The 13,106-nt window shown below is 39.9% G+C and overlaps 1 protein-coding gene across 6 annotated transcripts in view; it reads right to left on the reverse strand.

Annotated features, from left to right (window-relative positions):
- The window catches only part of Acaca (acetyl-CoA carboxylase alpha), a 263,052-nt gene that overhangs the window by 115,392 nt on the left and 134,554 nt on the right, over positions 1–13,106 (reverse strand). For all 6 annotated transcript variants that reach the window (XM_060387107.1, XM_060387103.1, XM_060387102.1 and 3 more), the window contains 5 exons: positions 10,162–10,286; positions 4,235–4,348; positions 2,977–3,090; positions 1,935–2,024; positions 298–416 (listed from right to left, as the gene is read on the reverse strand). In XM_060387107.1, coding sequence (XP_060243090.1) covers positions 298–416; positions 1,935–2,024; positions 2,977–3,090; positions 4,235–4,348; positions 10,162–10,286 — 562 coding nt within the window. The remainder of the gene's footprint in view (positions 1–297; positions 417–1,934; positions 2,025–2,976; positions 3,091–4,234; positions 4,349–10,161; positions 10,287–13,106) is intronic.

Genomic DNA, 13,106 nt, shown 5'->3' on the forward strand with positions numbered 1-13,106 from the left:
GGAATAAGAAGGAGGGAGAAGAGAAAAAGGGATAGAAAGAGGGAGGATGTTCTTTAATTACATATACAAGCAAGAATGCACAGGATAACCGTAACTGTCTGGCTTAACCAGAACCATACTTTATCTCCCCAGATCAAGACACACATCAAGAAGCTCTTCCTTCATGGTTCATTCAAATCTGTCTGTTCATCTACATATCTTGCTACAAGTATCAAGGAACTGCCATACAGTATCCCCCTTAACTGTGTCCTACTAGGGCGCTGGCTAGCTCAGGCACATGTACCAGCTCGAACTTACCTGTTTGGATGAGATGTGGGCAGCATGAACTGGAACTCTACCACACAGGTATTGTCCTTAAGCTGGCGGTGTTGGACACTGTTAAGTTCATAGGCAATATAAGCCCTTCGAACATACACCTGGGTAAAAAGTAATCCACAGTAAATACACTTAAAAAAAAAAAAAAAGAAAGAAAGAAAGAGAATGCTGGACCGAGGAAGTCTTGGAAAGACACATCTATTATAGAAATGGCAGTTTGCTGCGAGCGGGCTCAAGGCCCTGAACATAATACCATGTTTTAATTGTTAAAGCTGGGGTTTTGCCCACGACTGTAAATACAGCGAGACAAAATGAAAACGAGGCTGCTCCTGCTGGGTACCCAGGTGCATGGTAAACCTTTCACACTAACCTAAACACTGGAAGTTTCAGCATTTGGCAAACGTGACCACACCAAACCATAACTACTAATTTATTAGCATGATGATTTCAACAGAAGATAAATTACGCAGGGAGAAAAATAAGAGGTGCTGATTCCAGGCTACTTTTGGGAATAAAGAGGGAAAACAGAAAATCACCATCAAGTTGAACTTTTTAATCTATCTTGTACCCCACCACCAGTCTTACTGCCCCAAATCAGTTTTTAAGGATTTCCATCCTCAAGTACATGCAAAAGTAGTGAGACATACTGTGACATATGATACCTCAAACCCACTAACTTGATTCAATAGTTAAAGAAACAGCAACAGACTGTATCTCTGCAAAAACCAGCAGTCCACCCTCCCACACTTCATTTTCAATTTGCCATGCACATAAAATGCTACATGAGGTTCTATCAGCATGTGAAGCACATAAGGAGGCTTCTCATGAAATGCCAGGAAAGACTGGAAAAACAACAAGATATTTCAAATATTTGATATTTACTGAGTAGGATACTTTACATTTTATCCACAGAATACAAATAAAAAATAATCCAAGAAAGCTAACAACAGACTATGTGATGTCTATTACATGAAATCACTGAAAACACATCTCTTTCCCATTTCCAAAAAATATCTACTTGGTAATGTTAAGAAAGCATTCAGAGTCTGCAATTTTTGTGTTTAATGAGGTGGTGTGCTGTCCTGCAAACAGACAAGTCTTCGAAGTCAGACTGACCAAATGCAAATTCCTCTGCTTACAATCTGTGTGTTCAGGGCAAGTTACCTAACTTCAGAGTCTCGATTTGTTTTTGTTTTGTTTTGTTGTTTAGCTTTATAAAGCAGCTGTAGGATTACATGGAAATGTAAAGCACCTAAGCCACAGTTCATTAAACTCTACATAACTAAAATTTGGCTCAAATCGCGAAACAGTGAGGTAGTATATGTGGATCAACCATACACTTTTCACATATGCTCCTGTGAGTCTTAAGTCATTAGGAAATGGGAAAATTCAAATACCTAGAAAGAAGACTATTGAAAACTCTGCCACCTATTTCCCTGTTATTTGACCTAGAATTTGGCGATTAATGCAGACAAAATGGCAGCTAACGCACCTGACTATAAGCGTTTAGTGTTCCAGAAGAAAAGCCCGACAGAAAAGAGCTAGCATGGCATCTGAAGAGACAGAAAAATCTAGGAAAAACCATGGAGAAGGTTGTGTAACAGGACCAGAACACTCACCTCCAGAGCTGCCATCCTCACCACCTGGTTGCTGTGGTAAAAAAAGTTTGGGAGGACATCAAAAATAGATGTTTCCGATAGGATGAGTTTCTGGAAAGCAAAAGTATATTGAAGTGAGACTTAAGAATTCTGCTGGTGAATGCTATACAAGAACAGTATGGTCCTAGTTCTCCTTCCTCAGCTATTGTGGAGAACATAATACCTTGTCTCACAGGGTTGCATTGAGTATTATATGGGTTAAGGCATATAAAATCCTTAAAGTTGTTTATTAAAATGTATCAATAATATGACAGTATAAGTGCTTATAAGTGTTATCACTTTAGACCTCAATTTGTACTTCCTAAATACTGCCTAACATGTCATTATCAGAAATCCCATTAGCTTACAAGCTAATGGAAACCCTAGATTTCAACTATGAACTACATAACAAAATAATACCTCTTTCTACTTTTAGCTTCCCTGGGAGAAGATCCTACAGAAAGTATGAAGATTCCTTTGGCCAGTCATAACAACACTACTCTGGTTTTCCAGTATGAAAACACAAAGGCACCCCTGAGAAAATGATGTTATTTAAAAAACAGTTCAAAGTCCTTCATTTATAGGAAAATTACCCAATAATTTTTATAAAATTGGCTCTTTTAGAAAGTCTAATACTAAGCATTTAAATAAAATTAAAATTAAATGATATTTAAATAGCTTTGTCTCCAGAAGAGGAACAACCATCTAGGTATGCATCTGATTCAAGCATCAGAAATCAAATAATGCAGCTAATTAATTCTGGTATAGAATGCTTTCAAAGGATAAAGATTACAATAGGACACTTCTATCAAAGAAGTCCCATTTGATTTTTAAGGCTAAGCTATGATCCTGCAACATTTAAAAAAAAAAAAACCAACATAAATATAAATCATTTTTAAAATTCAAGGGATGAAATTTCATTACATAGAGGTCAAAATTAATTGATTAAATCTTTAACTGAGCAATGCTTATGGTAATAAGTGGGACAGGAGTGTGAAGCAGTAGAAGAGGCTACTATAAATACCTGCAGGTTCTCAATGCAAAACTGGTGTCCATACATATCAATGGCAGATAGGAAGATAGACTCTACTTGGTTATGGCGAAGCTCATAGGATGGCAAATGGGAAGCAATAAGAACCTAGAGTGAAGGCAAAATAAGAGGCATAAGTTCCTGAGGGAGTGATTATTCTAGGCTCCTATTAGGCCGCCTGATACAAAAGCAATAAATATAAATCTGTAAAGTGCAGGCATCAAAGATAAAACAGAGACCAAGTAAAGCAACTTCTCGGTCCTGTAGCATAAAGTCAATGCTACCAAATACTGAACCTCAGTTGCTTCTCACCATGATTTGCGCTGTGAACAATTTCCCATAGGGCAGGGGGAGGGAGAACAAGCAGCTTCAATCAAGTTCCATCAGGGCATGTGATTTACCTTTGCAAAGCTGCTAGTTCTGGGGACTGCATGACTAGTTGTTAATTGGGAATCAGGTCTGGCAGGGAGCAGCTGTGGGGAAGGTGGATGCAGTATAGCTAGCCTCTTGCAACTTTGCAGTAAAAAGGGAGGAAAAGCTGCTTTGACAGCCCCAGGTACTCAGCACCAAAGAGAAGGCATCAGGAGCTAACACTGATGCATGCGAGGGCAGAACGTAAAAGCAGTGTCACAAACAAACAGGCAGTCAGTGGGACCTGAATATCCTCAGCAGGTCACTGAGAGGTTCAATAACTTTGAGGAGTTCAGTGACATGGATACAATTGTAGAGAAAGCAGAAGGTCACTGAGCAGCTTCAAATGCTGTGTCCCTGTCAATGCCCATGCAATGAGAACACAAAGGGGGTGCCAACTCTCAGCTTCCCTGCAGAAACCTTTTGGAATGGAAATGAGGACTACAGGGTGAGGCTAACTGGACTTGTCTGGGGCTGTTCCGATTGCTAGTGCCTAAGACTCGCTTCATTATCTTTCTGCTTTCCACCCTTGATTGTTTTCTATATACTTATAACTTTCATCTGTTTCTAAGCTCCCTTTGGGAAGGAAAAAAATGAATTCATTTCCTTCCCTCAGTTTCCTTTCCTCCACCTGACCCTGCTTTATGACGACAGTGAGGGTTAGCAGAGAAGATAGGCAACAATACCAGTATTTTATAATGTGAGAAGTCTAACATTAACCATGTCCTTTGTCTTTAAAAAATGCTTTATCACATGAAAACACTGCATCATCTCTATGAAAGTGTACTGTGTCTAAACCGCCCAAAAATATGAACAATATCACTCAACAACTGGTTCTTACCTGACGAGCCCGCAGCGCCACTTTAGCATTGGTGGTCTTGCTGAGCTGAGTTAGCTCTGTGAGGATATTCAGCAGCTCATCAGTAAGTGTAGGGTCCCGGCCGCACAACTGATCCTAAGTGTTAATGTGGAAAGAAACACAGGAACATATCACAGAGAACCTGAACTAGGAAAAGCAGCTCTCCTGCGGGCTGCATCTCAAGCACTGTTTGCTGTTCTCCAGTCTCCTCGACCATCAGCTATTTCTGGAAAGATTTCTGTACCGCACTTAACCTTTTCTCATCTCAGGAATACTCTTTTTCCTTGGACAGACCTTTAGCACACAAGTATAAATAAAAGCATGGGACTAGAGCATGGCTGAACAGTTAAGTGCACTTGAGCTCTTGCAGAGGACCTTGGCTTGATTTCCAGCACCCACGTAGTGGCTCACAACCATCTTTAACTCCAGTTTCTATGGATCTGACACCACTTCTGGACTCTGAGAATATCATGCATTCAGGCAAGCAAAAACACTCATACACTCACAATTATAGAATAAAATTAAATCTAAATATCATTTAAAAAACCAAAACCAAAACAAACAAACAAAAAAAAAAAAAACAACAAAAAACATGACTTTTAACCTTTGGGATAAACATGCATTCCCAAAACACCTTTTCCAAAATCCTTAGTACTTTCCAAGTCACAAGGCAAACACTTTTGGACTATTCAACACCATGGCCAGGAAAAAGCCATCTCGAGATTACATGAGAAAACAATTTCTAACACTAGATTCACACTCAGTGCACTTGAGCTCTTGCAGAGGACCTTGGCTTGATTTCCAGCACCCACGTAGTGGCTCACAACCATCTTTAATTCCAGTTTCTATGGATCTGACACCACTTCAATTGTTGACTTCACTTGTTCACAGTCATAAAACCGATGTTTAAAGAAGTAAAAGTATTGCTTTTATCCATCAGAGTGAATAAAATAAAAGCTGACATTGAAGTAAAAATAAGTCCAGGATTCTGTTAAACCCACAGTCCCACCCATCCTAGGCACAAGAAAGAAGGGAAACTGCAACTCCACCTCATTTTTTGTGGACAAGTGGAACTAGTAGAGACCAGACCATAAAAAGATAGAAGCAAAAAACAGAGTAAGAATGGGTAAAGAGACCAAAGTAAGTGTCCCTATCTCAACCCTTCCTTTCCTAATGTCTTATAATGTATAAACACATTCCTATCCGGGCCGGGGGCGGGGGGGCTACTTCAATCATCAGAACAGCTCACTAAACTATCCCAAAACATACGTGTTCTGGATAAAGTAACAATTCAAAAACTTTCCAAATGACTAGACTAAGGTTCAACAGGCATAAAAGCCAATGTAATGAAATAAAGCCTGTCACTTCTCCAACCTGCAGAATTTTTTGATAGCGAATGAGCCCTTTGAAAGCTACTGAGGCTTATCTTGAGGAAAAATGAAGTTATCCTCCTGTTTAACTACAGACTATGTTCTAACTTAACAAAATAAAGTAAAAATATAAAGTCATGTTTCTTTTCATTAGAATGGGAATAAGAAAGAGGGTAGGGAAAAGCAGAACTTGTTAATCAAAACAGGCAGAGAAAGAGAATGTAGAGATTTAGCAAAAAATAAAAATAAAAACCAACCTAAAAGTAATTATTCATTCACAACTACAGGCTGACAATCTTCCTGCGCTCTCCATGACACAGTATAAAAACCTCAGAGGCCAAAATTAAATACAGTTTGGATGGAACTCTATTTGTATTATTTTTCTTAACTTAGAAGTTTCCGTTCAAATATTTCTAGTTACAGACAGTTGTGAGTTGGCAAGTGGGTGCTGGGAATTTAACCTAGGTACAAGAGCAGCAGGTACTCTTAACCACTGAGCATCTCCAACCCCTCAAATATTATTTTTTTTCAACTATCATTATTAAAACTTGGAAAAAGATTAGCCATAATAAATTTATGTGTACAGTAAATTTTTAACATTATTTTGGCCTTGATCCAGACATAGCATTGAGATCCTGAAAGAAACAGTGTTCTTCAGAACCACTCAAGCTAAATGCCAGCAAGAAGCAGTATGCTAATGGTCGTGGACATATCCCTCTAAGATTTCTTTGGGAAACTGGCAGCCCAAGATTATGACTCCATCCTGTTACTTTTTGTAACAATGCCACTAGTGGGCAATCACGTCAGCAAATGTGTTTCCAAAATAATTAAACAACACACAAAGAAACCTTAAAACCAACAGGGAAAAAAAAAAGGTAATTTAAATAACCAATCAGCTTACTATTAGTCATTTGCAGAAATCTGCAGAGCAACGTGAAAACTATTGATCATCCATGGTCAAGAAAGTACAACAATTATTTCTTGCTAAGAAATATTTTGCATTTGCAGAAATACAATAAATATGCTTAAAGTAGCAATCCATGGCCAATGTTACACAAGTACTTGATAAAAAAGCCCAATAGAGTCCAATATGATCGTAGCATGTTAGACTTCAGGTGCTCCAAGAAAGGAAATTCAAAACAGAAAGAGAAAGGCCGTGGATTAGACATTTACTACTTATCATTCACCCAAGTAAGGCTTCTTCCTGACAAAGATGCTGTAAGTTTATCAATCAATTGCTAGTAGCATCGTTATTCAGTGTGATTGTTAGCTTACAGTGTCAGCTTGACAAAACCTAGAGTCAGCTGGGAAAAGTGTCTCGGTGAGGAGCTGTCCACACAGGGCCAGCCTAGAGGCATATCTGTCGGGGATTGTCTTAAGTTAGTTAATGTGGGAAGGCCGGGCCCATTAACGCAGAGCATTTCCTGAGCAGGTTGTCCTCAACTGTGCCAAGGTGCTGAAATCAAGCTGAGCGCAGGCAAGCAAGGGAGGATGCATGCATTTGTTTTTCTCTGATCTTGACTGTGGATATGATGTGACCAGCTATTTTAAGTTCCTGCCTTGACTTCTCCACAACAATGGAGTTTAACCTGAACTTGAAAGCTAAAATAAACTCTTCTTACCTTAAGTTGCTTTTTGTTCATACATTGTATCAGAGCAATAGAAATAAAACTGAATATTTATTAAACGAGAGTTCTGAGAAAGATTTTTGTTTTTCCTTACACACTGGACATGCAGCCATGACAAAAGAACGAATGAAAGAAACTGGGCTGCATTTCCTATGTTCTGCCTGAATCAAATCACATATAGCATGACTCATGAACGCATGTTCATGTGGGTAAAAGCAAAGCCGTGGTGAAGGCTACTCAATAGAAATTTGCTTAGCAGTCTCGGGGCAAGTTACCACTATGCAACATATGCTAACAACTGCAGAGGACCACAGTACCTCTCCACTGGAGAAACTTGATTTTCTTGATTCCCTCCTTTAGGTTCAAAGGCCCAGAAGTCATCATCTAGCTCAGCAAAGTACACATCAACATTCCTACTTCTAGAAAGCATTGATTGGAATGCTGGGCACATAACCATCAATCAAGGAGACCAAGGTAAGCAAAGAAAGGTGGCCAGAAGAGAACACAAGCTTGGGGAATTGAAATGCTACCTTGTCCCAGTGACATCTGTAAAAGACAGTAAGACCTGCAGAAAGAAAAATCCTAACAGCTAAAATGCCTCTTACAGGCTACTATCATTAACACAGATATGGGGGAGGGGAGCGGCTGGCTGCTGTCAAAAAGGAAACTGTGCCTGGCATTCAGAACTACTGGATTGAAAAGGGGCACCATCTGAGCCTTTCCTTTATCTGTAAGTCATTGCTAGCTGGCCCTGACTCAATCATATCAATTAATTCCTTGATTTCAAAATCTTTAAGATAAGGTGAAGATAATTAATATTTGATAATAAGGTGGTGATATGCAAGACATCGATACTATTGTGCTTACTGAGTCTCACTCCTTTTTTTTTTTTTTTTTTTTTTTAAGAGGAAAAGAGAAGTGAAGGTACTAAAATAAATAGGTAAATCCAGCTGTCTGTGTACCTCTACCTCCTCCATGCTGGTCATCCAAACCAGGCGCTCTGAAAGCCCGTTTCTCCAGAGTTCATCCTGCTAGGAAGAAAGTTGGGGCACTACCCAGGCAGGTAAGAAATAATCAGGATGACAAGGTGGGGGTAAAAACAGCAGCAAGTCAGGGTCCCATTGGCTTCTGCCTGTCCTGACTGGCAAAAGCAGCAACCAAAGCCTCAAACCAGTTCTCTGACAGGGCCCAACGCCTCTGCAGCACCCCCGTGTAATTACACACTTGAGTGACTGGACTCTGAAGAAAATTGAAGGCCTGAGCTCCGAACAGCTGCCATTTTCTCTCTCCATCACACCAGCGTGATTACTTGAGAAATGAACAGCCCCGGCTCAAAGCTACTCCAGAATTCTCAGAGGAAATATGGCTCCGTGTTCCAATAATGAGATTCTTAAGGCAAGCGTTACTTACAATCACTCCGCAAAAGGAGCGAGCCGAGCCCCTATATCTTACAAATTAGAATTTAAGAAACCCAGCGACAGTCCTGGACGATCATTACTCTTCTGCTGCTCCAAGGATTCTGGGCTTTGGTCTATTTTTAGTGCAGAAAACTGTTAAGTTCTTAAAAAGGTAATCATAATAAGATGAAAAATTTGCCATAATTAGCTTCCTATAAAGGCAAATTTCAGCCCCATTTTGGTCCACAATGGCAGATTCTTCTAATTATTACCCCTTACTGCAAGAAAGTCTTGACTTCCTTCAAGTGAGAATTAACAATCCTTGCATTAAAATTTGAATGAGAAAGTAGGATTTCTGAGGGAAAATAAACAGCAAGTTGCTATAGATTATACAACTCTTTGCAGAAAGCTGTTTCATGGGAAAGCACATTGTGCCAATATTTCCGCTCTTCTCAAAGCCTTGGTTTCCTCACCTGGCAGCCATTCCAGGGCGCAAAGGCAATGAACTCTCTCTAACGACATGTTTCTAAAACTGGCCACCTAAAAAAATGTTATATCCAGTCGAGTCCACCAGTAAGACAGATAGCTGACTGAGTGGTAATGCTGTTGTCAACCAGAGACATGAAGAAGACCATCTCCTTTCATTCTGGGGGATTATATGAAAAATGGCAGTCCAAATTTATATGGGGTTTTCCCCTCCATGATGAAAGGGTGGAATTAAGAGTACCAAGAATGTTCATCCCACAAAAGGCTGGGAAAGGGACTCAGAGAGTCCCTAGGAAGACAAATATGCAGCAGCAGGCCTCTCAGAAGCATGGAGAGGGGCCTCTAAGAGCAAACCTATTGTTTTCACACACTGCAACTCGCTCAGCCAGGAAGACCAGGAATGGAGAACTTGAAATCATCATGAAAACTCTCAGTTCTGCAAACTCCTACCAGAGTCAAAAGCACCTCAGTCCAACTCACAGCGGCCACTTTTATTCCTCCTCCCATTTTCTACCTATTCTTGTATTACTTAGATATGGGGACAAAAGAAGAAATTCACTTCAACAAGAAGTGAATTTACAGATTTTCATGTAAATCAAAGAAAGATGCTGAATACATTCAATTTTTTGGAGGGAGAGGGACAGTCCTATATTTCTCACATTTTATTAAATTTCTGACATGAGAACCAGGGCTTGCATTGCCAACTATAACAAGAGTTGAAAAGGGGCAGTACACATGTTAGAGCAGGCTGCATTTGAGAGCTGCTGTCACGTTGAGAACAGAAGCAGGGAAGGGCCAGGCAAGAGAGCTAAGTTCCTGTACACACTCTATGCAGAACGGTGCCTTCCTGTCCCCCACTGCTTGAGACCCAGCAACTGCTAATCCACAGCCCAAGCTCCATTTACCATCATTACAAAAGATAGCAGCTTTCCTTCTGAGACAGCCACACATACACAAAGACATTCTGCCTTAACATCAACCAACCTTACAAGTTCTGGAAACAACAAAACAATAAAGCCGATACTCACAATAAGCATTGTGACCAGAAGGTTCTTTTTGGTGACCTGAGCATGGGAAAAGATGTAGTTCAGTACAGTGTTCATGTCACTTTTGTTCTCTTCTCGAAGGGCGAACACACATTTGTCGTAGTGGCCTGCAAGTGGTAAAGAAAACGTCACCATGAATAAATGAAGAAACATCTTCACATGCTAACTCGTTGTTTCTTAATGCCTGTAATACACTTGATAAGCAGTGAGAAGAAATACCTTAAGGATTGTTTTGGAGGGATTTAGACAGAGCTAGCATGCATTAACTCCCCTACCCCCCAAAAAAAACACTAGACCAGGGGCCATGAGAATCCATGTATAGACCTGGGTTCAAGGTCTAGCTCTAATACCAATTCACTATACTCATCATTTGACCTTTCTGGGTCTTAATTTTATTTAAAAAATTAAAAGGAAGAGGGATATGCTTTTAAAATAAAGGTGGGAAGGATGTGACTCAAACCCAACTTTTTTCTCTTCAAAATCTTATTTGTCCTCCTGTAATAATTTCCTTTAAAACAAGGTTCCACTGTTTAAAAATAAATGGCAAGGGCTGGGAAGTGCTCCACAGGTACAGTGTTTGCCTCATCAGTGCCAGTTCCCCAGTATGATCCCTAGGAGCCACATAAGAATGCCCACCATGGTGGCACATGTTTGTAATCCCAGAGCTGGAGAGGCAGGCACAGAGGATCTCTGGGACTCGCCGCCCAGCCAGTTTAATCTAATTGGAGAGCTCGAGGCCGGTGAGAGACCTTGGATCAAAAGAAGTGAATGGCGTTTCTGAGTAGCAGTTGCCCTCACACCCGTCCAGGTACACATACCCCCACACAGAAACAAGCATACATACAATGCATTAACAAATAAATGTTGAAACCATTAATCCTGATGACCTCTGTGGTCTACTCCAGCTTCAACTTCTGGTTTCACGTGTGACTCACTGCAAAGTTCCACCCTAACGGCTAAGAACTGTTTTAGCTCAAGAAATGAAACTTATCAATATTCATAAGTGTGTCTGTTATATTGAGAATCAATATGTCCACTGTGAAGTCCAGGAAAAAGCAAGCAATGCCCAGGAATTCCAAATCCAAACCATGACGTCCATGACGGGGAGCCTTGCATGTGCAAAGAACTGTAGGAAGTACAGTTCTGCATGCTTGCTGGCCTTCTGTAAGGCACCAGGGGCAGGTTAATGCTGGGTAGGAAAGCTGTGTTCTGCAACAGAAGAGCCTCCAGCACACTACAGTGTATCTAAGATGGAACATAAATGATACATGAGTCTTTAGAAAATAGCTTAGCTATTGCTAAATTTCCAAGTATGGAAAAACTAGTGTTTGCATTTTTGTGGGCCAGAATTTTATGAAATCACAAAAATATGAAAAGATCATCACCCCATTCAGACACTTTGTTAAACTACAAACTAAAACAGTGATGTTTACAATATATCACCATGTTCTCCTAGAATAACATTTGAGCAGGCCAACCCTAATTTATCTGTTTTAAATATCAGAAATTAACATAAATAGTATTTTTCAAAATAAAATTAGTAAGTTTAGAAAAATACTAGAATATACTACCTACAAAACAGTCAATCTAATAAAAGATGCAATTTTGATAAAATGGAAAATGTTTAAAAATTGGTTGCCCTTACGCTAGAGATGTAGCTAAACAGCAGAACACTCATCTAGCATGTCCGATCTCCAACACTGCACTGAAAAAATGGCTGCCCCACATTTTCTCTACTGAGACTGAGCTTTGCAGTGATAAAAGAAATACATCTGAGCCGGGCGCCGTGGCGCACACCTACAGTTCCAACACTCAGGGAGGTAGAGGCAGGGGAATCTCTGTCAGTTCACCGCCAGCCTGATCTACCAACACAGTCCAAGACAGCCAAAGGCTACACAGAGAAACCCTGTCTCAAAACAAACAAACAAAACAAACCCAAAAAAGAAAAACAAACAACAACAAAAATCTGGCCAACAGTAATTAGTAGGAGCAGGAGAAATAAAAAGAACATATTTACTTGAAGTGAGGGAACACAGTAACAAAAAACAAAACAATAACAAGTAGTCACCTTTAAAATAACTACTAATTGTAATAGACAAAGATGGCACAGTGGTTAAGCACAGTGGCTCTTCCAGAAGGACTGGGTTTGATTTCCAGCAGCATCTACATGAGAGGTTACAACCATTTGTAACTCCAATTCCAGGAGGAATAGGATACCCTCTTCTGACGTCCTCAGGCACCAGGCATGTGTATGGTGCACAGATACACATTCAGGCATACATTATTTATTTTATAAAATAAAGACAGAGCTTAAAAAATTGTATTTTATTTTATGTGTATGGATGTTTTGACTGCATGTGCTGGTACAATGACACATGCAGTGTCATCAGATGCCAGAAGAGGGCATCAGATCTTGGGAAACTAGAACTACAAATGGTTGTGAGCTGCCATGTGGTTGCTTCAAATTGAACCCAGCTCCTCTAGAAGAGCAGCCAGTGCGCTCACCGACTGGGCCAACTCTATACTATACTCTTCTTTTAAAACACCTATTTTTTATAAGCCATTTCTCCAAGCCAGAAAAAAATTTAAATACATAAAATATATATTAAAACTTGAAATAAAAATACCCATGTACCATTTTAATTTTTTAATATACTAAAAAAAAAAAAAAATTGAAGATTCTCCCACCTCAGCTTCCCAAGTACTGAGATTACACTTCCACATTCAGCTTAAAAAAGAAAGAAAGGAAAGGAAAGAAGGAAACAAAGAAAGAGAATTTAAAAAGAATATTGATTTGGCCAGGCAGGGGTGACACACACCTTTAATCCCAGGACTTGAGAGGCAGGGGCAGGTGGATTGTATGTGAGTTCAAGACCAGCCTGGTCTAGAGAGCCAGTTGCAGGACAGCCAAGGGCTACAGAGAGAAG

The sequence above is a fragment of the Meriones unguiculatus genome, chromosome 7 (genome assembly GCF_030254825.1).
Source record: "Meriones unguiculatus strain TT.TT164.6M chromosome 7, Bangor_MerUng_6.1, whole genome shotgun sequence".
In the NCBI taxonomy this organism is placed as follows: Eukaryota; Metazoa; Chordata; class Mammalia; order Rodentia; family Muridae; genus Meriones; species Meriones unguiculatus.